We start from the raw sequence: 27,325 nt of genomic DNA, 5'->3' as shown, positions 1-27,325 counted from the left end.
GGTATTCCACTTACTTCTGGGTAACCAGAAAGATAAGCATGTTTGTGTCTAAGCCCCACCACCCAGTGCATAAAAAAACCTCTCAGAACACATTTCTCTCCCAGGAGCATCAGAGGCAACAGCAGCCTTGGGAGGAAAGGCAGAACAAAATAAAAGTTTCTTTGAAGGATAAATCAGCAAAAAGTAAGAATCAACATTTGAATAAATGCATTAGAAATGAGCTTTGCAGTAGTGATGCAAGCCCACACTGATCATAGCACTGGTACAACAGTTACTGACTGTGCACAAAAATGCTGTGGTACAACTCCTGTACACACATGGGTCTTCAGTTTAGCTTAGGTAGGCTATTATTTACACCTCTGACTTAGATACTCAACAGCTTTATAGAATTATAATGGTAAAGTTAATACACAGCATCACAGTGCTTGCGAAGAACATCTGGCTGATGAGCCATTTACAAAAAAATATTACTAAGTATGGGACCCCTATAAGGCTTCATTGCAAATTTTTTGCATTATGCAATAAAATAAACCCAGGCAAGATCTGTTCATCCACATTACTGTGGAAGATCAAGACTTACGAGATTGGCTTTTTCTTTGGCTATTTGTTTTTGTTCTTCTAATTTCAGCTTCTCACTCAGAGAGTTGTTTTCACTTTTTAGTTCATCGATTTTTTTCTGAAATGTAAATATATTGTATCATTAGGCCAAGAATTCAGTGCATATATCCAAACTGCTTTTCAAGTTTTAAACTGTTGCAATGAACCCAGCCCTTAACAAACCTCCAGCAACTCCTGCTTCTCTTTAAAGGAATCTTCAAGCGACTTCCTTTCAGATTCATGGGTACTCTTGAGCTCTAAAACAAATTATTTTTGCAGATTTTTAATACCACATAAGACATGAAAATTCTTTTTGAAAATAAACAGCTTGAAGAGCCAGCCTACAAATATATGCATAGATACAGTTGATGGCAACACAGAACATTTATCATTAACTGATGCAAAGCATTTATGAAGTATCAGATTTGTTCCCACTTCAGATTTGCTGATTGTCCCCTCACATAATTTCACTAGCAAACAGCCTGTCAGTTTTGGGAACATTCATCTGCATGCAACAAATGGACTGACTAAGCACAGGTCACATCTGACACAAGTTGAGTTTATGGAAGGAAACAAAGCAAAAATTGAAATTGTTGAAATTGAAACTTCTAAAAAACCATTTATTTTCACACTTTGGATGCCATGCAGAGGAGTTTGCTCTTTGAAAGCAATAGAAGCATGACCAGTCTTCAAGACAAAAAAGTATCACTGAAAACTTAGCTATCAAGTGGAGTGGAAGGAGTATGGAAATCATCATCCCTTAAATCAATGAGACACAATGTCATTTAAACCTGAGCACGTCACCACCCCCTCCCTGAGAAACACCTCTGCCACAGTGTACAGTACACAGTGTAGGATATTTCTTAACATATCCATGTCATTATGGAAAGCACACAACCCTACTCATCCTCATTTTCAGTTCTGAGGTGCTCCTTACAGAACTAGGGGATGGGAGGAATTACTCAGTCACTTGAGATTTTGAGGGCAATTCAGGTGTCTTTTACTGCAAGAAAAGTCATTTTCACTCAAACTGTTTATAAAGTTTCAGTCAACTACAACTGGATCATGGTTTTTGCTGTATGTAAAATAAGACTTGTCACTTCCAATGGAAGGAATTCAGGCAATGTTTTTAAACATTAAACAAAGAACAGCAAAGCGGACACAATGATCAAAACACCTGAATACTTTTGTTTGTGACTAGCAGTACTATAGCATACGTACTTAAATACAAAATACTTGCCTGAAAAAGAGGATTCATACTCCTTTTTCAGCTCCTCTACTTTTTCTGAGTGCCTGTTTTCCAGTTCCAGCTTAAAGCTTTCATGTGTGGTATTTAAATTGTCCACCTGCAATATGACAAGATGATTTTTCTCCCCTTACATGTATCAACTTAACCCTTGTTTAAAGCATTGTTTCAATGGCTTCATGTACTATGTCAAGTATATTTAAAATGGTCTAGCAGGATTCAAAAGTAGAAGCTAAGCCATGTACAAGACTTAATAAATGAGAATGATGCCTTACAGTTTACCACTACCAAAGCAAAACGTGTGCCTCTCTCACAAGCATGGAGTTGCAAAGCAAGGTCAGAGGGCAAGGGTGTTTCTAGAAATCTTAAAACTCAAGCTGACCCAAATATCCCATGGAGCTCTAGAAATAACTTAAGCCTGCAGAACACAACCAAACACCACCACATTTAAACATAAGCCCAAGATCTGTACAGCTTAGTGTGGTAGTATTTTTTATTGCTGCAATGAAGTGGAATTTCACATTAAATAACTGTTATTAGCAAAACCCAGGATTCTCTGAAGGCTCATTTGTAGCAGAAAGCAGTTGCTAGAGAACTTTTCTACTTTAAGTGTTACAAACCTGCTCCTGGAGTTGGGCTTTATACTTTTCAGCTTCCTCAATGCAGATACTTCGGAGTTTCTCACATTCTGCAGTGTAAAACTGTTTAAGCTTCTCCTCCACCTCAGCTAAGTCATCATTATGTTTCTGGTTTAACTTCTGCAAATACCCTTCATAAGCAATTTGCAGTTCATTCCTGTCTCTTTCCAATTTCTCACAAGCTGCAGAAGTGGTTACTGAAGATGTCAAAAGGAAAAAAGAAAAGAAAAAGAAAGGAATTGGATCAAGTTCAATACAAAAGTCACATCTTCATTTACAGGTATTAAAAACAGTGAATACATTACACAGCAACATGGTTATATACAAAGATAAATATGATTTATCCATTAAATGTGTGCCTCCAAGGACACATGAACAGATCTTCACAAAAATATCAAATTCCACGTTTCTTAGGCTGAGAATTAATTGAACCCAGCTAAGCCAGGAGCCCACATAAAAAGCACAAGTGTGACAGATTGACATGACATGGAAGGAGGAATGTCTCATGAGAGACACTGAAGAGCTCCAATATAAAAATTAATTGTATTTGCTACTTTACCTTATTTGATCCCATTCAGTAGAATATTTGTTGGAGTACTTCACTTTTTGACATAGAAACCACTTAGCTAAATTTGAAAGTCCTAATTTCCTGAAAACTGTATGTTTAATGACATCCATACTGAGATATACAGCAAAGAAGCAATTCTAGCTTGACATGGACCTGATACAGATCTGCCAATCTGAAAGATACCCTCATGTGTTTATGCATGAGATATTTAAATATGCAAGACAGAAAATGGTTTTAGGCAAAAAGTGCAGAGTATTAAGAAAAGATAAATGCTCTGCAACTCTGTTTACATCTGCATTAACACAGGTCTGCTAAGAAGGCTGCCTAAGTTTGCCTCCCCATATTTGCAGCTGCTTGAAAGGCAAAACAGAAGTCAGCAACTTGCATTTTTGAGTTTGAAATATAGCATGCCCAAGTCCAGCCAGCCAGGCCTGAATGGGAGGAGTCATTCTCCTACTGTTAATATGACTGCAGTAAATGCCTGATGCAGTTCCAGCTGCACCCAAAGCCTGGAAGCAAGGTGAAACAGCATCTCTAACCCAAGTGTGTGGTCACTTGTGCAAAACCAGTTCTATACAGACTCTATAGTGCTATGGTTTAAAATAAATTAGTCAGATGAGTGGCTGTTTAGGAGAAAAATCAACTAAAATGTTAACTTGATCTCAAAGGCAGGAGAAGTCATGCATGCATGCACTTCACAGCAGACTGGCACACTGCCCAAACAGTGTAAATATAAACTCTGTGTAAAAGTATGGGAAGAGGCAAGGATTTCTGTACAGGCAGTACAGGAAATTCTCATCACAAGAGTGTTTGAGCCTTAAGATAAATAAATTACAGTATCCTCAGGGACTGATTCCCAAAGTAGTAATGGGTCAGCTGAAGGGAAAGCAGCCTGCCCCAGCAGAGTGCCTCAAGTTACACTGTCTTACTCTTCTTTGCTACAGCTCATTAAAAGCATGTGAGTAACTTGATGGATGATACTCTTTTAAGGGCAACTGTGAAGAATCTTGGCCTTGCTACCATCGCTTGGAACCTGCAGTGGAACTAGAAAGTGTTAAGAGAGTGAGCTGTACTGCATGGAAGTCAATCTACATGTGTGTCTACCTGAATTAGGCTTAACAGCAAGCTTAGCTATGCTGGGTCTGTGCAAAAGATGTGCTGATCTGGACAGATTTAGGCCAAGCTCTTCATTCTCTGACTGGCAACGATGCAACAGAGGCTCAACTGAAACCTACCACAACATTCTCTGCAACTCGAGCAGATTTCACAGTTTTTGCTACCTTCTGCAGCAGCACCAAAATAAGTTTTTGCTCCTCTATCTTTATTCGTTTCAGAAACTTCTCTTACAACTGCTCCCTTAGGGAAAGGGAAAAAAATAAATTAGCTTTCACACTACTACCACATTGCAGTGGCACAAAGTTACTGAATATATATATACTCTGCATTGCCACATTTCTGGAGAAGAGGTAACACCATTGTTAGGGGACATTGTATTACAATGCCAAGAACCAGGCAGCAAGCCAAATGGAGGTGTTACACAGCCAACCACGTGCAGATGGAGCTGACCTTCTACAGCAGAGTAAGGGCATAGCTGAGAGGCAGGCGACTTGCATGGCTCAGTTGAGGTAACTGCAGCAAAATGCTTCAAATGATCCACTTCATTTATAACCAACAGAGGAAGAAGCATCAAATTCCTTATTTGTAAGGCCAGAGCTATTCATTTGCCTCCAGTTAGCCAGAGGAATTTGCTGCCTATCATTGCCTTATCTTTAAATGTCAGCACACAGAGCTTCAGATGATGCAAAGCACTTCAGAAAAAAAGCAAATAGCAAACCACGCCTTTGTCAAAGAAAACAGACACATCAGTTCCCCTTCAGGCAGTTCGCAATTCAGATTTATGAGAGGACTAATGTTACAAAGGCAAACAAAAAACTTTTGAAACTTGCACTAGCAGTTCAAAATTGTTACCGTAAAGGAAACTCTGGCCTCCACAAAGCTGGAGGCGGCAACGCTTCCTTGCACATCACAAGCATGACTTATATCCCTGCCATGCAAACAAGAAGCAGAACTCCTACATAACCAGTGAGCTCCCAGTATCATGGTGGTGCAAGAAACTGACCGTGGTTTTTCTTGACTTCGGGAAAATCACCAACTAAAGAATTGTTAATTTGAAATTATGAGGTGTCCCATAAACCAAAGCTTGTCTAAATACTTGAGATTGAAATGTGTGCAGCAAGTGTTTTGCACTGTCCTATCCCTCTGCAGACTGAATCATGTATTTTATGACTGCTCTGCTTTTTTTTAAGAAAGTTGCCTTTTTCATGATTTGTCCCAAATTCCTTAATTTGGCCATTTAGCCACTGGCTAACCAAAGCTGATTGCTGCTCAACTGAAGAGTAATCTCACTGAACTCATGTTAAACTTGGAAGAAAAATTTGTAACTGGAACATGTGCTCTTCCAGTAGCAAACACACAAATCTATTTCAACTTCTCATCCACTTCAGAGATACCTGAAGTGCATACTTCATAGTTTTTGTACACTACTACTGTGTTTCCTTTCCCTTCTTGAAGTGCTTTTCTCCACAATTCCACATCTTTAGAACACAAACCTTGAGGAAAAAAAAAAAAAAAAAACCCAACAGGAAACAAATGGTCCAACAGCATTTCAGGGAAAAATCAAGCCAGAGAGATGAATAGATGCACAATTTGTTTGTCTGTGAAGTTTGCTCCATTTTACCTGTAACACTAAACAGTTTTAAGGATAGTGTATATGGAATGCTATACTTGGCAGCCAGAAGCAATCCTTTTACTTCTTCATTCATATAGCATAGCCATTAATTCATTTTTTCCCCTCCAAATATTTTGCCTCCACTTGGTTGTCCCAGCCTCTCTTCCCAATCATACAACTGTTTCTCCCTATATCAGTACAGCATGGAGCAAGATTAATCTGTGGTTTTAAGCTTCTTAACACCTCTAATTATAAATGAAGAGCCTCATTCTTTTCCATTCAACCATGACCTTTAGAAATCATGAAAAGTTTCTGAGATTTGGTAACAGCAAATCTTCAGAGCAGAAATGCTGGTTTTGACATATAAAATTACCTTTTATTTGTAGTAGTTAACATCAGCCACTTGCATCTTGGGTATTTCACTACAAAGCTTTTTAAATGCCAAAATCATAAAACAAATGCTTGCAAGAGCAGCATGGAGAACCAGGCACATGGCAACTCCCTGCACAGTGCAAACAGCAGCACATCCAAACCACAGTAACAGTGGCTGCAGCTGAAGGCGAGGACTACAAAAACTGTCTTTGTATCTCCTAGAAAACTATTTTGTATTTTCACTAAAAGTAGCCAAGAGGTAAGACCTTACGAGTGTGCATCTCCTTTCACTTTTTTTTTCTTGTTCTAATTATAAAACCATCATCCAATACAGCCCTTATGGCTAAACTGCTTAGCTTAAACATTTTTCAATTTACATTCCCCTAAAGCTACCATAACCATAGCTCTAAGATAAAATACAATGGATTTTTTGAACCCTGAATTAAATGGTTTGCAAACAGTAGTTATCTTCATAAAATTGTCCAAGTCACTCACTGGCCTAGTTATGATTTATGAAAAGGCATTAGACTGTCTGAAATTCTAAACCAGAGTTCACTAGGACAGTAAACTGTCAGCATTTTAATAGATGTGGGGGATGTGAAATGTGAATAATTACCACAAAAAAGGCCCAAGTATTTAGTACTACGTGATATTACACTGCACTAACATTTAATTGCTCAAACCTTGTATTTCACACTGCAAGCTGTATGTTCACTTGACCAGTAAATCTGCTATAGACAGGCTCATTTCCTTCTCTATACAATATATATTATATATTTTGGCAGATTGTCAATATTTATGTATTGAGAAGGAAATTTATGGTATTGGCAGATTGTCAATATTGAAAATTCTTCTTCCCAAAAATGCTTTCAAGTTTATGACCAGGTTTCTCTTCTTTCTCTTTCTGGTGTTACTTCCATAATGAGACTAATTATACAGGACATTAAACCACATTGCATATTTTTGTTCTTGGGCAAGTTAGACAAGGCAGGTAGCCAAAAAAGCCTGCTTTAAGCAAAATTTAAGCAGGTATGATTGAACAAATAATGTGAAGCATTCAATTCTCTGCTGGGAAGTAAATTCACATCCCATGTGCTGCAAACACTGCAAGTGACAGAATGTTCAAGCAGGCAAAGAGGCAAGTCTGTGAAGTGTGGCAAGTCAGGCTCTGTCTCAAATAAGTGAAAGAAGCATCTACCTATTATTAAATATTGTTACAGATCACCTTAACCTGAAAACTGAATCACATTCACTGTAAAACACAACGGTCTCTTCTATCTGAACTTCCAAAGCATCTTGAAGATAATTTAGTAATAAAAAAGAACATGAAGGTATTCTGAAGGAAATACAGTTTAGCACTTGCCATGCAGCAGCTGGAGGTGAGAGAGAGGGGTTTGGCATTTGGCTGTCTGTCCAGGGTACACACAGGCCTCTGCAGGCCATGGAGAAAGGCTCGCGAATGGAAATGTTCAAAGGGCCAAGGTTGGCGCCGGCTGAGTCAACTTTGCACCTGCTACTTTGTGGCAGGACTCAGCTGGATCACATCCAGCATGACTGCAAGGAGGCTCTGAAACAATGCGGAGTGCAATTGATTTAGAGGAACAGTTTCAATACCTCTCAAGAAATATGCAGCCCTTGCAATTTCTACTCAGATAATTAAACAAGTAATTAGCAGTTTACGTACTAGCTTGCATCTTAGGAGAAACAGTTGATAAGCAGGACATCCTTAGCTGCTCCAGGCTCCCAGAACTAGGGTGCTTTCATTTAAGCCAATCAGTAAAACAGTAGCTGGAGATTTTAAGGAAGTCCAAGTTCAGAACCCAACTGTTAATGAATTTTAACTCCCTTTGGAAAAGCCCATCCCCAAACACCTATCACTGCCAATCCTTGCACATGTTTCCAGCTACTGAGAGCAGAAAGCATTGTCTGGTAACCATCACCTGGCTGGCACAGTCACATGCTGGAACAGGAATGCCTATTTAAACCATTTAACAAAAAGGGATTTTGGTAGAAATGGTCATACACAATAACCCAGCAAAACAGACCATCTGACAGCAAGTCAATTCGGTCTTGCAAGGTAAATCAAGGAGCTTGGGAACGTGCACAGTTAAACTTCAAAGTAAGAAACTGAGAAGTCTCAACTGCACAAGCTTCAGGATACCCTCAAACTCAGCAGCATTCAGGGAACAGGCTCCACTGGGCTGTGCACACCTGGTTTCTCTTCTCAGACTGCCTGTCCCCAAACTGCAAACCAACAGTCATTAAAAACATGGCAACTGGGACTTCACAAAACATTACATGGCCAAACTAAGACTCAAACTGCACTTATCTTTCCCAGCAAATGTATGCTTAGATTGTACTGTGAATGAAAATCCCCAGTACTTACGTCAAAACAGTCTATGGAAATCTTAAGTTCAGCTGAATCCATTTAACAGTGTCAATAGAAAGCTGATTAGCAGGTATGTATTTAAGCAGATTATTTTCAGCTAAAGCTACTGTTTTAAGAATGCCTTTCTCACACCTTGTCAACAAATTATTAATTTAACTTCAAAAAAAGCCCCAAACCAAGTTCTTTTTAAAGGTAGATAGAATTGAAGACCTGGATAGTTTTTCATTGCTATAATTAAATCCACTCCCTTTACATGCTGAGGAGAGCAGTACAGACAGGCTAGACATGTGACATGGTTAAGACAAAGGAACTGCATGAAGATAAATAAATGCTTCATGAAACCATGGTCTGGAAACCTTACAAAGGAAGTGAGCCCCAGGCTGCCATCAGATACTCCTGCAGAACTGACCCAGGAAGATCAGCTCTGTGAAGGGAACAGCTGATGATGGCATCCAGCAGCACATCAGCCAGCATCCCTGTCTGAGAGCTCTGGGCACTCGGGTGTCACAGATCCATCAGGCACAGCTGCATTTGAAGACTTTTCTAGTTATCAACCTACTGAATGGCACATGCTTGCAATGGGAGGCTCATTTATGAGCTCATCAGGCTGCTGATCAAAGCAGGAAGATAACAAGTTTATGGAAAGCTCATTTAAGCATGAGGCATCCTTACAAAGAGCTAAGCATTCAAAAAAAAAACCTGAACTCCACCAAAACCCTCAAATGTGGTAATGGCAAAAGTGTTGGCCAGCTTTTGGTCTACCCATGTAAGCAGAATTTTCCCCTTCTAGGTAAGTGATAAACATAGTACCTAGGTTGATTAAGGAAAAATAATATTGAAGATGCAAGCCTAGAGAAGGAGACTTTTTTGCTCTGATAGCAATCCTCCTGAAGTAGTTTTCTTGAGGTAAACAAATGGGGTTGCTCAGAGAATCACATTAAGTACATAAACAAAAAGAAATCTGGTTTATAAAGTTTATAACACAACTTTTTAGTGATGCAAGAAGGCCTTTTCCACATTAAAACTCTAGTCCTGTTGTCACTTTAGGGTAATAGAAACATCAGTTGCAGCTGATGGGGGACACAACCCTGCACCCTGCTACTCCTTCCCTTTTCTCTGCTCCAGTCCCAGTATTCCTTCAGTCACATACTGAAGTCAGGGCAGGCAGCTTTGCAAAACAGCACTACCAGGCAATAGTTTCGGCTGGCTTAGGTCCCCAGGCAGCTCACTGCATCGGTGGGGGCATGGCTGTCCCTGCAGCAATGCTCCCACAAGGAGGACAGGGGGATGCAAAGGCAGGGGAAGGCCAGGCTCTTTCAAAACCTGCCCCTACTGAGAGCTGCCTGGAACATCTGCTAAGTTAAAATACATTACATGGAGCTACCTCTAAATGCAGTTAAATCAAACTTCAAAGTTGGCAAAACCAGCCCCTGCACATAATAGCTCAATTTCATGTTATAGCCATCCACTAGGATGAGTTCAAAGATTTAATCTCATCAGCCTGAAAGCATTTCCTTCTTTTAATTTTACACTCATTCACCTACAGGTCACTAAGGCAAAAATGCAGATTTTGCACAGTATGTTTTACAGGTTTATGAATTTTTTGCCAGCAAATCTGTAGAAGACAGCATACAAATGAGTTAGGGATCAAAGAGAAGTATATATGCTGTCAGCCATCCTCCCATTTTTTAGAAGTGAGTGCTGTGGTCATCAGACACGTTTTGTAAGGAGGCCCTGCAAGGCGCAGTGAGATCAGTGCCAGGAATTCAGTGAACCTGGGGTCACGCTGTCAGGGCTGCGCAGCACTGAAAGCATCTGAGCGGAATTCAGTCAGGGAATTAAATGACTGCCATTACAGTATCAGGGCATCTGCCTTCTGCAGATCTGCTTTGCTGCATTTCTGTTTCATGATGAATGCAAAAATAAATTCTTACCTAGCTCTCCTCGAAGGTTAAGTAGCTCTTGAGATAACGCTTTCTGCTGCTTCAGTGCTTCCTCCCTCTGCAGAGAAAAGAACAAAAAAATCCAAACGTTTGGTTACTAGTGGTCTGAGCAGGGCACCTTCCAGTTATTAACTTCCATGTGTTCTGTAGGAAAAACAAGAGCAAGAAGCCAAGATATGACTCATTTATGATAACAGTTCAGCTGTCACAATATACACAGATGTTCTTCTGTTGTTAAGGAAGTTATACTTTAAAACAAAGAACAGCTTTTTCCAGGACATCTCTGCAATTAAAATCCTACTTTGCAGCAATTAATTATATATTTTATGGTGGGTGTAGCAACATAAGCTTCCAGAACAAATCAGTGGTAGATGTCAAGGGCACAGAAGTATAGTGTATATGTGAAAGAGGCATGCATTAAATATTTATCTTAAGCTTACTCAAACAGAAAACCATCAACTTTGCTAAATGCTTAGTCTTTCATGAAGAAAAGGCACAGCCCTGTTCAAAGTTGAATACAACCCACCCTGCCGCTCACAGCTCCTAATGTTAAGATAGATGGTGTTTCCTACAGCGAGACCATCACAAGGCACGTGTGAACAGACCGTACCAAGGCAGAAACACCATCTACCTCCCTGCTGTCCCCAGGAGCCGTGCCCCGGCCAGGAGGCCAGGCCGCTGTGCCGCGGACCCGCAGCCCGGGGGGCGGCGCAGGCACGGCCGGGCAGAGCGGCTCCGTGGCCCGGCGGTCACCGCCTCACGCCACGCGCGGAGGTGACAAGGTCCACGCGTCCGCCTGGCAGGGCGCTCCACCGCTCCCGGCCGGCTCCCTGTGAAACAAGCACTCATTACCCTTGCTGCAGCGCACTGAGAATAGAGGCACAGCTTGCTGCTAGAGCAGCCCATCTTCCAGCGCCGGCAGCCCCCCGCTCGGCCCCCCGGCCCCTCATCGGCGACGCGCGGGCGGCGGCGGCACCACCGAGCCGGGCAGGTCCGGCCAGGGCCGGGCGGCAAGGCTGGACCTTGCCTCCGCAGGTTATCGTGCGTCCGCGCCCAGCGCTCCGACAGCGGCAGATACTGCAGCTCCTGCAATTGGCACAAGCAGCCAGCGATTGCTTAAAGCCACAGCCCTTCTTTTATGCAAGGCGAGCCCAGACATTAGATCGATCGATCTCCACTTGCTCCGACGGCAGCCGGGATCACCGAGGGAACGCTGCCCTTCTCTGCAGATAACCGAGCTTATTTTTAGCTGTTTCGAGCTTGCTGTACGCTGCTTTCCCACTTAATTTGTTGATGCAAAAATAAACCATAGGAGGCCTAAACTGAATGGGAGAGCCACAGATACAGCAGCTTTGCTGCTGTCAATGCCCCCGGCTTATGTTCAATAGCCCCAGTGCACGCAAATAGCTTCAAACTTTGCATGCTTTTCCTTTAGCGAGGATACATGAGGGAAAGAAAAAAAAAATCCTCGCACTTGTCCACAACTGAGCACAGCAGATGAATTTGCAGGACTGGTCAAGCCACACCTACAGCTGGTTCTCCCCAGGGAAAACCTCACCTTTACAGCAAATTCCCCCTTTGCCCTTGGTCACTCTCACTACAGCCTGACCACAGGCTTGCATCTTAAGAGCACCCCATCCTGGAGGTAGGAAATACTCACTGCATGCCTGCAGAACAAATAAAGCAGTAAAATACACAATTCTTAAGAAAAACTAGAAAGAAAAAGCACCCAAAACCTAGTCATGTATTAAGGTCTGACACAAGACTAATCAAAATGAGTCATTTTTATGCTATGCACTCATTTGCAAGTTTTAGGAAATTATTATGCAGCTGCTAAGGCTGTTTGAAGAAACTGCCAGCCCTTTACTAGAAATATTTGTATTTTTGATGTTGTATGAGAAATATTCCCCTTTAATCACTCAATTTAACAGCCTTAACAATTCTTTGGACACTTTACATTTTGGTAGGGCTATTAAGCAGCTTTATATTAAGCACTTAGAGGCTTTTTACAGTGTCAGTGGGCTAAGATTGACAACCACGCCTCACCTCCACAGTAAATTCTCAGGAGAGCAGAGAGCTCAGTTATTGAAGGGACTTGCCCTGCTCTTCCCTGCTTCTCTGCTCAGAAGGGAGAGATGAGTCATCTCACTCCAGTTCAACACTATGGACACAGCATCTGATGATGAAAATGGGAATGCTACAGTGAGTTGTTTGAGCTGCATCCTTGCACACTGGGACACAACCTGCTTTTTTCCAGCCTTTGTCAGTAGAAGATCTCAAATTCTCCCTAGTGGCTGTACCATGATGCAGACCCTTTTTGTTTAGTGTTTCCAAATGGGCTTCTTCGTGGTCTACACATTTTGTATTTGCTTTCAGTTAAAGAAATTTGATGCAACAAGGGCATGTACAACCAGCATATACTAAGGGCTAATGAGAGGCTAAGACTAAAAATCCAAAACAAAATCAAGTAACACTGCCTGTGTAATCTTCATGGTTCTTGCTGCTCCTAAGCCCTGTTGCTCTCTTTACTGGTGTTGCTTAACCTGTTGCCTTAGTTCAGCTTGCCCATTCATAGTTTAACAAATCCAAGTAATCCAGATGGACTTCTATCATCACCTCCTGCTCACAAATACCTTCAGAAAAAACCTGCCAGCCTAAAATAAGAAGACCAAGCTGCTCATATGGATAACCAGCCACCTAAAGTAGTCAGACTGACTAGCAGTTTATTTAGTATACTTTTATCTAAGTTCTGAGAGAACTGGAGCTGCAGGCATGGGGGTTTCCCCAAGAAAACTTTAAAGTTTCCAAAATCTGAAATCTAAATGCAGAAAAATACCAAAAATACTTGAATAATCCAGTAAGGGCCTATCGTCAATATTTAATTTAAAGACAGGTATGCATATGCTTTGGGCTGGAATATCCAGCAACCTTCTAGTTTATGCTGAACAAGATTCTAGTTGAAAAATCAGTACCAGAAACTGGGAGAGCAGAACCGAGCTGGAACATACAGGATCAAGCAATTTTGGCATTGTTACCCACATAAATCCAGCAATAAGGATCATCCTCATTTAGTTGTCAGAGACTCATGAAGCATCTTCATACCCTTTACAATTTCTTCTGGTACAATTTATGAATTTATGTAAAGATCAGGTAGATTATTTGGTACCTATTTTTTTCTTTTTCACAAAGAACCTATTGTAGGTTGCACTTCAACCAAAATATCCCCCTGCCATGAACATGGAAGCTTCAGGAAAGAACAAGAACAGAGTTTAGGGATAAAAGATTTGCCACAGGCAATATTAGAGCAGTGCACCTCTGCCATTCAATGCTACAAAAAAGTTCTCAGCATAACGAGGGAGACCTGGACACTTCTTGTTCTGAGGAAAATGAGACCGTTAAAAAATCCTTCACATTTTGAAAATTTGACAAGTTCAGGTCAACATATGGCCCACAGCAAAGACACTTGAAAAGGTGAGGCCCAAGGTAGAAGGTTAAAGAACACCACAGCTTCAACATGGCAAAACCTACCAAGTCAGGAATGGAATAAATTATGAAGTTTGTCATCCATGTTTGTTTTGTTGGCAGTTATGCAGCCCAATTACAGGCTTAAGAGTATTTTTCCTGGTAACTAGCTGTTTTTGCTACAGCTTGAGATTCAAACAGACCAGCCTAGGGTCATTTTAGATACAAACAAGGGTGAGGACATATCACTGTTTGAACAGTTTCCATTGCTATGCTTTGAAAGCAGGAAGCTCTACAAAAGTCCACATTCCAGAACGAGCAAGAGGGTTATTTGTACCAAGCACACAAACAAACAGCCTTCCTGCCTACATACCTATACCAAATCTTCACATAAGACAGACCCAAGTTACCTCCAAGACATCAGGTTCTGAGCAGCTCTCAAGCTAGAATAGGTGGGCATTCCTCGAGTATGCCACAGCAACTTTGCAGACCCCAAATATAAGAGCATGAAGTTTTACAGCAAACTGGCAACTTTCTATTTCCTTGAGAGGATGTGCAACCAGACAGACTAACCATTCCAGGTTTCCCAGCACACTCCTGCTCCTGGCCAGGTGGGGTGATGCTGGTGTGGGAGCACCATGCTCTGCCTGCAAATCAAGGCTTTGAGAGCCACAGATAGGCTGTGCCTGGTCAAAAAGTCCTAATCACTTTTTGTAAGTTTTTAATCCATGATAAGAGCTGCAAGTCCTTCAACAGTTACTCAATATAAAAAAGCAAATCACAACAGAAAACAGGTTTTGAGTATGTGTGTCCAAATAAGCTAACACTGCCCAATCTGGTAGTAATTATCCAAATATCACAGTTCACATTTTAAACAAGGCACATTCCTTTGGGAAACAAAATATGTACTCTTTTGGAGCTGTATTAAAGAAAGAAAAATTCACAAGAACCAGTAATGAAAAGTTCCCATTTACATACCAAAATACAGTAATTGTTGCTTTTTAAATTTCAAGCAGCTATATCACACTGATATCTATGTGATAAGGCACCTGCTACAGTTGCCTAGTCTACCCCCAGTAACAGATTCAGAAGAAGCATTATAGATCACTGCAACCAAAAACTGCTAAGCACTGGTACATTGTGAAGAAAGAGACACAACTCACTTTGAGGCCATGAAATACCCCAGGGAATCAGGCTGTGTTGTGGCAATTTTCCCATGACACAAATGGAGCAGCCATCCTGGAATGTTCATCTCAGTGCTGGGATGCAAGGTGGTCCCTGCCCAGGGAAGGTGGAGAAGGGCTCTGACAATGCCAGTGCCAATCCCTCTGCAGTGTGCAGACAGGACAGGCAGATCCAGGTCTCAGGCAAAGCCCAGCAACTGAACCTCTCACTGGTGTAACTGGCAGGTGGGAACACCTCTGACTGGCAAGGCTGTAATCAGCCTTCTAGTTTCCATCAGCAATACACTTCATAAACAACTAATTTCAGGACTCAGAACTTAAAGGAGTAGAAAATTAAGTGTTAAATATAAAAGCATCACAATGCTCTTTTCAAAAAGCATTTTATTATAACAGACTAAATAAAACTTGTTCAGAGTGCATAAAGCAAATTCATCAATGCAAAGAATGGAAGCACTTAAATGTGTTTTACTATCATACACAGGGCCAAATTAATTCTATTCTTGGAAAGAAGAGTCTGGTTTTTGTAAGACATTTACTGTCAAACCAAACCACAAGCACTTACTCCTAAAATTAAACTTAGAGAGAAATGCTGAGGATTTAAAAAACTTAATAAATTAGTAAATTTCCAAGCACTTCTGTAACGTGTATGGTTACAGCCTACTGGAGATATGCTGCGGTTGTATGGAAAAAACCATCATAATTTAAATATTTTTTAATACTGGTACAGTCTCAGTTGTCAACAGGATGTCTTTCTCATCCAAGGAGATTTTCCTCTTGGGTACGAAGCATTAGAAATTTATGTCTACTCGATCCTTGTGCAGCTCCAGTAATAAAAACATGATCACCATCACTGGCTGTAGTGTAGAAATTGAGTCACATCTTTGCATAAACTCCAGTCACTCATGTGTCATCAGCTACAGCCTGGAGGTAATTAGGAAGGGACAACAAAAGGACCATTCATATCCGCTTTGCAGTATGACATTTGACTTGAGGATTTTGGTCCTTATACCACAGTATTTCTACCTGTCCCTGTTCCTTCTTCCCTAGCAAAATCCAGTCCTCTAAGACTTCTCATTAGATACTAGCAATTTTTGAAATTGATTTCTTATAAACTCACCTACTCCCTACCTCACTTAACACCCCCTTGCAGTGTCAGTTCCTCTGCATCACTCAATGCAAAAGCAAGCTAAAGACATGAGCCAAGGAAGCAGTACAACAAACAGTCTCTGCTCCAGCAGCAGACTATTACTGTGATAAAATAAAAATGTCATTAACCCTCTCAAATCAATAAATATACAGTGAAATGAATACTTCTCATTTACTCTTGGCCTCATTTGTGTTAGCCACTGTCTTCTTACCACATGAAATATGCCATCAGTTTTCACCTTGACATACTTCAAGCAGAATTAAGACTCAGAATACAGCATTTACATGATTAGCTGATAGAGATTTACTGCAATTTCTAATATTTTACTTCTTTTATCTACTAGGTACATCTATGGAGAATCAGAGGTTTTTTCCCTGATGTTTAGTGTATGAAACACTATAGCAGAAAACACTAAAGCAGAGAACCAGCCAAGCAGGATTCCTATGAGTCACTATGTATTTAACACATTTACTTGCAGGTTCTTTATACTTTTGCAAGCTTTACACAGGATCTTAGGCTCGCAGGGACCTTTGTTTTCCAATTTAGAAGTCATGCCTACCTTCATGCAACAGCCCTGCAAAGATAGGGAATAATATGGGCTACTTAATTTTATTTCTCTATAACAGCCTGTTTGCTACTTTACAGTTTCTGAATGCTAACATTAGTTCTTGTTTCTCACACAGAATGACTCCTTCCTTCCCTGTAGAAACTCCAATCTCATAAAAACTAGTTTACCTCATCTAAGTGATCACTTATTTCTCACTATTTTGTTAAAGCTTTTTGTCTCAGTCCAACTCATCTGAATGACACAGTAGCCACCAGATACCTTATAATTTTGACAAGTTATACTGTCACTATTTTTCTCGTATCTATAAAACCATTATTACCATTATAAAATTATTCAAAATGTTGTAATAAGAGCCTATGCTTGAGCATAATATGCACTATTAATTTCATTTTTAAGACTGTTTAGAATTTCACCTGAAAAGGTAGTACAAATCAAGAAGGAAACAAGATAGAAATATGTTGCCTTCTTTCTTCTACAACTGCTCCCTTAAATTTTGCAATAGATACCTCTATTTTGCTCCTGTCATTAATTCTTCAGCTTCTTGAAAAAAAAATACAAGAAATAACAAGGTAGCCATGAAAATCAGAATCTTTGTGGAAAGCAGCACTGGTTGCCTGAAACATCAAGTTTGTTTCAGTCAAGGAGTAGCTATAGGACAGGAGTAGCTAGGAGTAGCTATAGGACAAGACTCCCAATTCTCTTCAGCTGTAACCCATTCTGAACACCCAGGTGTACCATTTAAATTGCTTAACTGACGCATCTTCTAAAAGATTATTTCCATCAGAGCCTAGTTTCAGAGTAATTAATGGATTAAAATGTTTTTCTGGATGTTAGAGCTCACAATTTTTCAATCTGTTGCCAAAACATTCTTGTTCATTCATACCATGTTTTATAGAGACATTGAGAATCACCTGAAACTTCCTTGCTTTCCAAGTGCTTCTCATCAGACACAGGCTTCCAGAGCCTAGGTCTTCTCTACAGGGGGAAACTACTGTGCTACTACTCAAATCCTCTCTGTTATAAAACAGAAAATATTTGCATTCCTCAAAATCAGGATATTACATTTTGACTTCTAACTGATTTTTCTTTTTTTTAAAGTAACCACAAAAATTATCTCAATTACATATCCTTATTCTCTCTCGTACAAAGTTATGTCCATATTTTGGGAAGCCAGATACACCTGGTATGAAAATTCTAAAAAAACCTGGCCAAGTTTGATGTTAAGTTCTAGAAAATCAAAACTAAAAGTTTTCCTCAGAGACAGCTGCTCTAAACAACAGGACATATAGGTCAAAAGATATGACTGTTCCAAAACTCTTGGGGTCTAGTGATGCAATGTGTACTTCTGCCCCTTAACCTAGATATGCACTTCTCATTTGATAAATAGAAACATTTTCTGCTGAACTTCCACAAAGGCCAAGACAAACATTTCTGATAGATGTGCTCATGTATTCCGAAATGAAAAAAAAAAAAAACAAAAACATTTTAAACTGCTAAGTTCCCAAGGAAACAAGCATCTTGACTCTTACAGTCATGTACATGTCAGGAAATGCCAGTTACTACAGCTCATATACTAATGGTTAATTTCTATTTCCACCTAGAAATGCTGAAGCCTGCTCAGTCACACCATTTCTAGCATATTCCTCATGTTGTTTCCTGTGTCACATCCACAATTAGTGTTACCCACTGTCAAGCTCTATACCCTCTCAAATGGCCTTTTCCTCTACTAAGGAAACTTATTAAAGATGGCACCACAACATTCCCAAGTCAAGTCTGACCAGTAAATAGCAGCATTCCCATGACCATACCAAGAAAAGCACAACAGTAAAACTGAGCTTTTTTTCATCTCTATAGTATCCTGTTTCACAGATACAAATTTGAAGCCCATGTCCCTATCAGAATCTGTAGAGAATTACTGAGATGCTTAATTTGGATTAATTTATTAAACTAGAAAAATAAAAATGGATATTCATAACTAAACATTTTACCATCTAAATTTTTTTTAAACAGCTTATGTAGTAGTTCTGAATGTAGCAGTTTATGCGCTAAAATTAGATGAAATATCTATCAATTCAGACTTTGAACAGTTACAAAGCCATTCTAATTACACATTACCCTTTCCTCTGACAGCCAAATCTGCCTTAGACAGACAAATGTGAAACTAGATTTAAAACCAAGCTAGTATCACACTGCTAAAACAATCACCCTCCACTCCCAAAGATGTAAGAGTTTATACCCAGCAGTGAGCTGGAGGTTAGAACAGCCCAGGTGCAGGGCTCACACAGCCTCGGGGGGCAGCCCTGAGGCAGGGGAAGGGGCTGAACACCTCTCAGGAGGCAGGAAGCAGAGGTTCAGGCACAAGCTGCCATAGCCCCAGCCTCATCAGCTGGCGATGTACTGGGGGTTTTTTGCTTCCCAAGGGAGCAGCTGGCTCCTAGCCACAGCTGCAGACCTCTCAGGCACACATTCCCACCCCACCCCAGCACTGGCAGTTCTTCACTTCCACTCCTTCCCAGTGTGAACCATTGCATGGGGACATACCCAAAACACTTTCAACATGGACAGACCTGTAAAACTAGACCCAGAGTAAGTTTTTTACTGGCTTTCCAAAGAAGCCCAAGCATACACAAGGGCTAGGGAAGAGAGGAGAGAGCTGCAAGAGTGGCATCCCCAACCTGACTTATCACAGACATGCTAACCACGTTTTTAAAGCATCTGTGAACATATCTCTTACTGAAGGGACAATAAATTCAAAATTAATACTAGTGGAAGTTAAAAGATCAACTCAAATGCAGTAGTGCAAATTTCAGAACTCAGTGCAGTTGAAAGTTAATGGAAAACTGCTTTCCTTGGCACTTCATGCACTTATTGTAAATGGCCGATTTCACCATTTCCTCTGTACTGCCACTTTTCTGTCACTTAAGAAACAGGAAAGCAGTCATGAAATAACAGGAATTACCAGGGGATCAGGGGAAGCACAGTACTCTAGAAAGCCTCAACTTGCTTTTGTGATCAGTGTGCAGTTTAACATGTGCTCCTATCACTGCCAGCACACACACAGCTGTCCAACAATGGAAAAACTCTGTGTTCTCATCAGCCCCACTGCTCATTGCCATCAAATATTCTGGATGCCAAGAGGTTTTCCATCTAGCATTAATCCAGTGCAACAATAGCTCCTGTGAGGTAGAAATCAGACTTTTAGGATTTTTTAACTCAGAAGAGTCTTAGTAAAGGTAGCTAAGCATAGACACCCTCCCTAAAGAAACACCAACAGATCAAGTGGGAAGGTTTTATCAGAAGCAGCTGTTACTACTGACAGCTCCAAGGTAACTCTTGCAACAAACAGGTTTGAGCTCAGGGTTTTTTGAGAGATTCCTGCTCAGCTAGAAACAGAGCAGCATTGCTCAATCCCATTTAACCCTCTGACAGCAGCCTCTCAACCTCACTCCAATGGGCTAGCTGCAGTTTTGGCAGAAGCCATTGCCAGCAAGTCCTGATTTTGTTCTCAGCTATATTCCACTTCAAATGAGCTCATAAGAAATAACTTTAATCTTTTGTGCAGAAATATATCAGGAACTCTTGGGGAAAAAAAGAAAAAAAAACACATGACAGTAAAACCAAACAAATCTAACAGCAAATCGTATCCCAGTCACCTCAGCTTTGGGGATAAAGCAGGAGAGGCTGCAGCAGATTTTGCCAAGAGGCTCAGGCTGGGCTGCCCAGCCTTGAAGTGACCCAAGTGCTCACTGCAGTACTTGACTCCATTTGGCCAGGCAGCCTGTCCTTCACCCCATCTCACCCTCACACTGGCTCTGGCAATCCATGTCAGCACCTGGCAAAGAAATGCTCCTTGGCTGGTTTAGCTTTCTGGTAGTGGTGGGCTGAACTGGCTTTCTGCAGGGACAGAGCAGCACTAGAGGAGTCCAGAGCAGGCCCTCCCCTCCCTCTGGTTCCAGCAAGCTGTTTCTTAGGCTGCATCATGTCACTTCACACTTGCTCCAGTGGGAAGAATGGAAGCACAGCTCTGTTCTTAGTGTAATCAGCTAAGTATGTTTTTTATTTTTTTTTTAAAAGACAGAAGCTGAGGCTACTTTCAGTTGGCTATGCAGTAGTTAACCTATGAAAACCTACCTCATGAGTTAACGCCTAACTTAAGTTTTTTCCTGAGTTTATCCAGAGTTTGAAAACTACATCAAAGAATTCCCCAAGTGATACTTCAGACAAATAATCAGATGGGCAGCTAAGACTCTTAGCTATACCAGACTCCACCCCTCACCATAAAGGAAAAAACTCAAACAAGCAAACAAAATTAAAACTACTCTTCACAGTGTTCCCTTGAACAGTGAAATCCTTCAGGATGTCTGCCACAGCTAACTAACAAGTAGTGCTTAAGTATTCCTTACAGCACCATGGCAGAAGAGTCCTTCTCATCCCTGTGGTACTTCCACAAGATTGGGGCAATGAGTATTTGTCTTACCCCAGGAAAGGAGAGAGCAATCTCAAAATCAGTAACTGGTATGAAAATACATCAGTGTGTCATATCTAGCTCAATTTCATGTGCTCAAACTTAACTGTCCAAGATTACTAATTTTATATCATTTGACAGAGATATTTTTTCTTTCCATCTGCAAAAGACTAACAAAGAGGAATAAGGAGAAGAATCACTAGTTTCTTCTATGCAGTTCTCTCTTCTCTCCTTCAAAATCACTTTTTCCTTAAACCCCTGAATATTCTTTAAAAAAACCCACACATTTAGGCTAGAGGAACCTGTAAAATAGCCTAGAAAAAGCAAATTAGTATGATGACCTTCTTCTTACTAAACATGACATTTATAAAGTATCTGAGAGTTTTAAAATGTTGCAATAAAAAAATGGAGAGAAGAACCTAGGCCAAGACATTTAATTGTAAGAGTTACTGAAAAAATCATTGTGCTTCTTCTACTGTAATTAGAAGACGGTGCAGAAGTTTAGCAGGGAGAATTTCACTTAAAATTTCACAATATCATATTGGATGACAGGCATCCAAAAATCCTGCATCAAATTGCTTTGAAGATCTCAAGCTAGTTCCTTAGGCAGAGAAAGGTGTTTCAACCAAGAGTTTAAAAAAACCCAACCAAACCAATCCCAGAAAACTGGCTAAGAGCCACTGCTCTTAGAGTTGAAGCAGACTAGGAGATAAATGCAGTATTTTTAGACTAAATGAAAGCAAGCAGATATTATCCCATGAGAACGTTACATTTTTGCCCCAATACTAAGACAATTTAGTGCTTTTTTGTAAACAGACTCTAAAATCACCACGTAGCAGAAGAGCTGAAATGAAATTGATACCAATCTTAGAACATTAGTTATAAATGTAAGAGTAATGGCTATTAAAGCCTGCATCAGCTGTGCAGTATAAACACATAACTGTTATAATTTTCTTGACTTCACATTTTCCTTTTCTCAACAGTTTTCAAAGCAGACCAACAGTTCCTAGTGTAGTATCAAACTATTAAGTCATTACATATTTCAAACAGATTAGAAGAAGTAAGATTAAGCCACATCTGATTCATTCCACTCTATAATTCCAGATGCATTTCTGTATTTTTACTGGTAATTTTAAAAACTCCATCAACAATGCAGGATTCAATAAATAAAACTGTAACAACTCAGGCTCTATTCTGAGTAGCTGAAAAACATATCCACCCCTTAAATACTCTTCCATACAATGTCAGATAACAAAGCAAGGCTATGTAGATTATCTGTTGAAACTAGTCTTTCCTACAAGGGCAGAACTTGAAGGACATACTTGGAACGCTACTCAGCCCTGAAGGACTCTCTGACTACAAACAATTAAAAACTCTTTTAAAGAGCACGTGAAGCATGCAGAGGCCACAAAGCCCAGTGTCATGGGTTTGATTCTTTTTCTAGCTAACTAATGCTAGAAGTATAACCTCCACAGGGAAACAGAAACCACTGGAATGGAAACAAAATTTATTATCAGTATATTAGTATTTTCTGAAGCCCTTGCTGAGAAGAGTTCAAACAATTAAAGCCAAAATTGATGAGCCATGAGTTTTTACCTCAGACTGCAGGTGCTGGATGACAACTGTTAATGCTTCAAACTTTTGGTTACTGGACGTCAGGAATTTTTTCAGCTGCAGGATGATTCCACTTTGGGTCTCACATTTTGTTTTGTACTGTGTCAACTCGGCTGCTTTAGTGCTAGGTGAACGTGCATCTGTGGAAGCCTGAGTCCGTATGCATGAGCTCTTGGCACTCCGCTGCTTCCCCTTGTCAACTAAGAAAACAACAACAAATCAATATGCATTTCATGCTGAAATCTCATCACAATGTAAAGGACAGGTGCAAAAGAAAGTAGTTATAAATTCCTACAAACACTTGCTGAAATACTAACTAGGAGAAAGGGTCATTTCAGTAGCATTGCAGAGCAGGTACTACCAATTTGTTAATTCCTAACACCATAACCTTGGATGCCATGGTCTGTACTTCATCCTCACCTTCATGTGATCTGCGGCATACGTTTCAGCATACTCTTCACACTGGGCTTTGAAAAAATACTTTTATAAAATGCAAGATATCTGTCCTCCTATCTATTCTGTAACTTATTTCTAACATAAGAGTTGTCCTCTTTTGTGTGCCCCATGGAATGCAATCTAAAGTAACACTGAATACAAAACCATTTTCGCTACATTTTCTTTGTTATTTTTCTTCCTTTTAAAATTTTAGTTATAAAAACTCCCCTCTCTGCAGCTGAAGCTTGAGCTTTATTAACTAGAGGTCTTGCAGCATTTCTTAGTGCTAGCAATTTTCAGTCACAAGGATAAGACTTTAAGAAAGCTCTAAAATGTAATATATTTCAATATATATTCACAGTCCTGAAATTACATTATTAATTTAATAGTCTTAGTTTTGTGGCAATCTCAATGCTTTCACAGTACACATTCATCTCATGTCAGAGGAAACCAGATTACATAAATCAGCACTTGACTCAAACACTGTATTTTCAGGTTTCTCTGCTGCCTTCAGACTGGAAAGGGAGTACAGTACTGCTGTCTTCCCCCTTGATCACAACGGGAATGAGCAAACAATTTTGCAATAAAAGGCTGATGCAATAGACAAATATCCCTTGGCAATTTAGTGAAGACATCTAAGCAGATTACTTTGTACAGTTTCAACTTAACAAGATTTCTTCACGATAGAGTGAAAAAACCTGAGAGGTGAGATCTGGATAAAAGAAAGATAGGAACATGTGGAAAAAAAACAGGGGACAAACTAAGCAACAAGAGTCAATCTGTTCTGAATCCCAAGCACCTGGTTTGAAGGTTGTCAAATGACCCTAGAATCATCCCAGCAGTGTAAGGTTCAATCTCACAACTGGATAAAGTATTATGAACAAAAGCTTTAATTCTCAGTTAATGTTAGTCTGACTGACATATCGGCATTGTATCAATACATCAGTCTTCCACAGCCTGCATTTGTTTTTAAATTCTTTGAAAATAGTTTTGCTGTTCAAAATACTAACATCCTCTATGCCTTCCTTACCAAGTCTGGTATAAAGTGCCTCCTGAGCCTATTAATTTTCCAGATAAATCTGCTCTGGGCAAGAATTTCTGCTAGTTAGAGAATTGTCATATCATGCTTTATAATGTTCAAATGCCCTTGTACTCTTGGAGATCTCCGTACACTTCTGCTCAGAGATGCAGACTGTTAAAGACTGTTAAAATTAGAAACATACCATTGTGCAGCTTAATATTAGAGCTATTAAAAGGTGTATCAACCCAAATCAAAATACAAATGTGTAGGACAAAAGCATCAAGGCTGGCTGCCAGTTCTAGCTATTTTTACCACTATTTAACTAACATTACTTCTTCTCTCACTGTGTAACAACATCTTTTAAGTAGACACTTTTACACAAATGCCAGTTCACATCTGAGAGCAACCGTGCCAAATTTCCAGCAATCTTATGGACAATACTGTGTGAAGGAAACTACTGGTTACCTTCTGAAGCTCCTTCAAAAATCACAACAAATAATAATCGAGAAGGGGGGGTGGGGGGAAGAGCAGGGACTAGAGAATAAACATGTAGAGTCAGTTCTTCCCTTCCCTACTGCCTTACATACACCTACTCTCTCATATATTCCACCTCCCTTCCTGAATGCTCCACTTATGACAACTAGAGAACAAGAGCATTCTTCTTGATGTAGGAGTATTGGGTAAATTCACTGATACAGATGCTAGTGTCATAATTTAATTAAATATTTGAAATTAGTTTTACAACCACCACACTGACAGAGCTGTGTTAAACCTGAACAATTGCAGACAGTTTTTACGCTGGGGAAAAATTACATCACACAGTTAATTACCTAATGAAAAAGTTTCATTTAAATACAGTGATACAACAGCTAACCACAAATGACAAAAGGCTCCAAATATTCATTATTTCTGTAGTTCAGCCAGCCCTTATCATTTTGTCAGTTTCATGCCACTGCTTTTATCCTGCTGCCCAGACCACCAAGTATTTTCCAAGAAGCTCATTCAAGCATCCAACCAAGCCAGCGCTTGATACTACACTAAAAAAAGCTGAACAAAAAACATGCATGAAGTGAAACTCAGTGACATTCCTGTTGGCAATTTTATCATAGACATGTGCTATACACAGCCACTTCAAATGCTGAAAAGCATGAGCCCTCTGTAGCATGAACTGCCTCTACAGATTAACACCACTGACACTAAGATGTTTATTTATGGCCTACGTACCTCTGGGCAATGACAGATCGTTTCCAGATTTGTATAGAAGGCATGCTGTGGTGTCAAAGCAAAAGCCATGCTTTCATTAAGACAAAAGCATCATGAGTCTGATTACTGGTACCACCACATCAATGACAGAGACTAATTTAAAGATGGTATTGATTAACAGCCCAAGCCCTTCTCACTTGGGCCAGTTCACCTGCCACCTCTATACAGTCAGACTTGTAATACAGAACAATTTCCACCTTTAAATCAGGTTCTGGACTCCTCTCCAGCAGGCCTTTCCCAATGGAAAGCTTGGTAAGTTGGAAAGCTTGGTAGTTGGAAGACAGAAAATCAGATTTTCAAGTACTACATGTAGTACAGTAACTGGACAGAATCACCATCCTAAGTCCTATCCTTCACACCAGTGAAGAAAAAAAATAGCAGTGATTTTGCAAAGACTAAGCCTTTTGATGATTAAATCATTCACAGAAGATTTGATTTGGATCTTGGACAAGGTCCACAAATCCTCTCCCTCTCCCCAGAGCCATTATATGGATGGCACAGCAGTCTCCAGTTCACTGGGGAGAATATTAGACCCACTCCAAGCTTCTCTGTGAAGCAAACTGTTTCTCATGCATAGCTTCTCTAGTTAATAGCTGTTCAGAGGCAAGAAATACACAACTGTCAGTACATAGGGTGTGTTCCATAAAGTTACATTTAGGTGCTGGGGTTCTGCCCAGTGCTTGACACAGTATTTGTCTGGCTGGCTGCCTCTGAGCTTGCATTGTGCTACTGGTTTCCTGAGCCTCCCTATCTTGTGCATTGTTGCTGGATTACCAGAAAAATCTCTAACAACTTTCTTTGGATTCAGAACCAAATCAAAGCCTTCCTTTGCATATCATGTACTAGGAAGGTATGTGTAGTAGTATCTACACTAACTACAAATTACTTTAGACAAGAGATTCAATTTCTAAAAACAATTAAATTTCTTAAAAGCATTCAAAATAGACTAAACAAGTTTCTTGACAAGCACAAATAGAAACAACCTCACTTCTCTCCCCACACCGACAGTCACAATTGTCTTACCCCCAAGCACAGTCTTTTCACATTCATCATCCAAACTGTTAGCTTCTACAGGTCTTTCAAAACCCACGTGTGTCGGGTGTAAGCATTTTTCAAAGAAAAATTCTTGCTCAACATTTTCTGTCATGGGAAGATGCAGGCTGGTAAAAACTTTCTGCCTCTCCTCCATTTTCTGGAAAGCCTTGTCTACACATGTTAAATTAGTGCTCACTTCTTTGATCAGTAGCACCAGATCAGCCTGAGTATTTAATCGAGCTTCCATTTCTTCTCTTACTCTCTGGATTTCCTCAAGCACAGTTCTTATATCCAAGTGACTGGACTTCATTTCTGCTTTGAGATCTTCTTTCACCTGTTGCTGGCTCCTCTGCAATGCTAACACCGTTCTGATTTCCTTCTGAGATGTTTCCACATCATGCTTTAGTGCCTTCTGCCCAGCCTGCATTGCCTCCTGGCTAGCTTTCACTTCTGCCAACAGAGCAGCGATGCACTCCATCCCGATCCCACGGGAGTTTCAGGACCTCTTCCAGTGTCACAGCTTCCACACGGTCAGGGACATCTGTGAGCCAGTATCAGATTTCCCCTGATGGCAAGCCAGCAAGCACACAGCCCTTGGGATGGTATCCTACCACAATTTACAGCACCCTGCAGTGAAGGCACTCGGTAAA

At 40.3% G+C, this 27,325-nt stretch overlaps 1 protein-coding gene across 5 annotated transcripts in view; it reads right to left on the bottom strand.

The window, feature by feature from the left end:
• Positions 1 to 27,325, bottom strand: part of MTUS1 (microtubule associated scaffold protein 1) — an 84,944-nt gene that overhangs the window by 6,342 nt on the left and 51,277 nt on the right. For 3 of the 5 annotated variants that reach the window (XM_036382158.2, XM_036382160.2, XM_036382161.2), the window contains 6 exons: positions 22,904 to 23,121; positions 10,473 to 10,539; positions 2,464 to 2,678; positions 1,838 to 1,943; positions 781 to 854; positions 581 to 676 (listed from right to left, as the gene is read on the bottom strand). In XM_036382158.2, the coding sequence (XP_036238051.1) occupies positions 581 to 676; positions 781 to 854; positions 1,838 to 1,943; positions 2,464 to 2,678; positions 10,473 to 10,539; positions 22,904 to 23,121 (776 nt within the window). Of the gene's footprint in view, positions 1 to 580; positions 677 to 780; positions 855 to 1,837; positions 1,944 to 2,463; positions 2,679 to 10,472; positions 10,540 to 11,333; positions 11,503 to 22,903; positions 23,122 to 26,663; positions 27,296 to 27,325 lie in introns of those variants that run through there. The other 2 variants (XM_036382159.2, XM_036382162.2) reach the window with 2 other exon arrangements.

This window comes from Molothrus ater, chromosome 4 (genome assembly GCF_012460135.2).
Source record: "Molothrus ater isolate BHLD 08-10-18 breed brown headed cowbird chromosome 4, BPBGC_Mater_1.1, whole genome shotgun sequence".
Classification (NCBI taxonomy): domain Eukaryota; kingdom Metazoa; phylum Chordata; class Aves; order Passeriformes; family Icteridae; genus Molothrus; species Molothrus ater.
The sequence above is the reverse complement of the archived record's forward strand: the minus strand, read 5'-3'. Positions and strand labels throughout refer to the sequence as shown.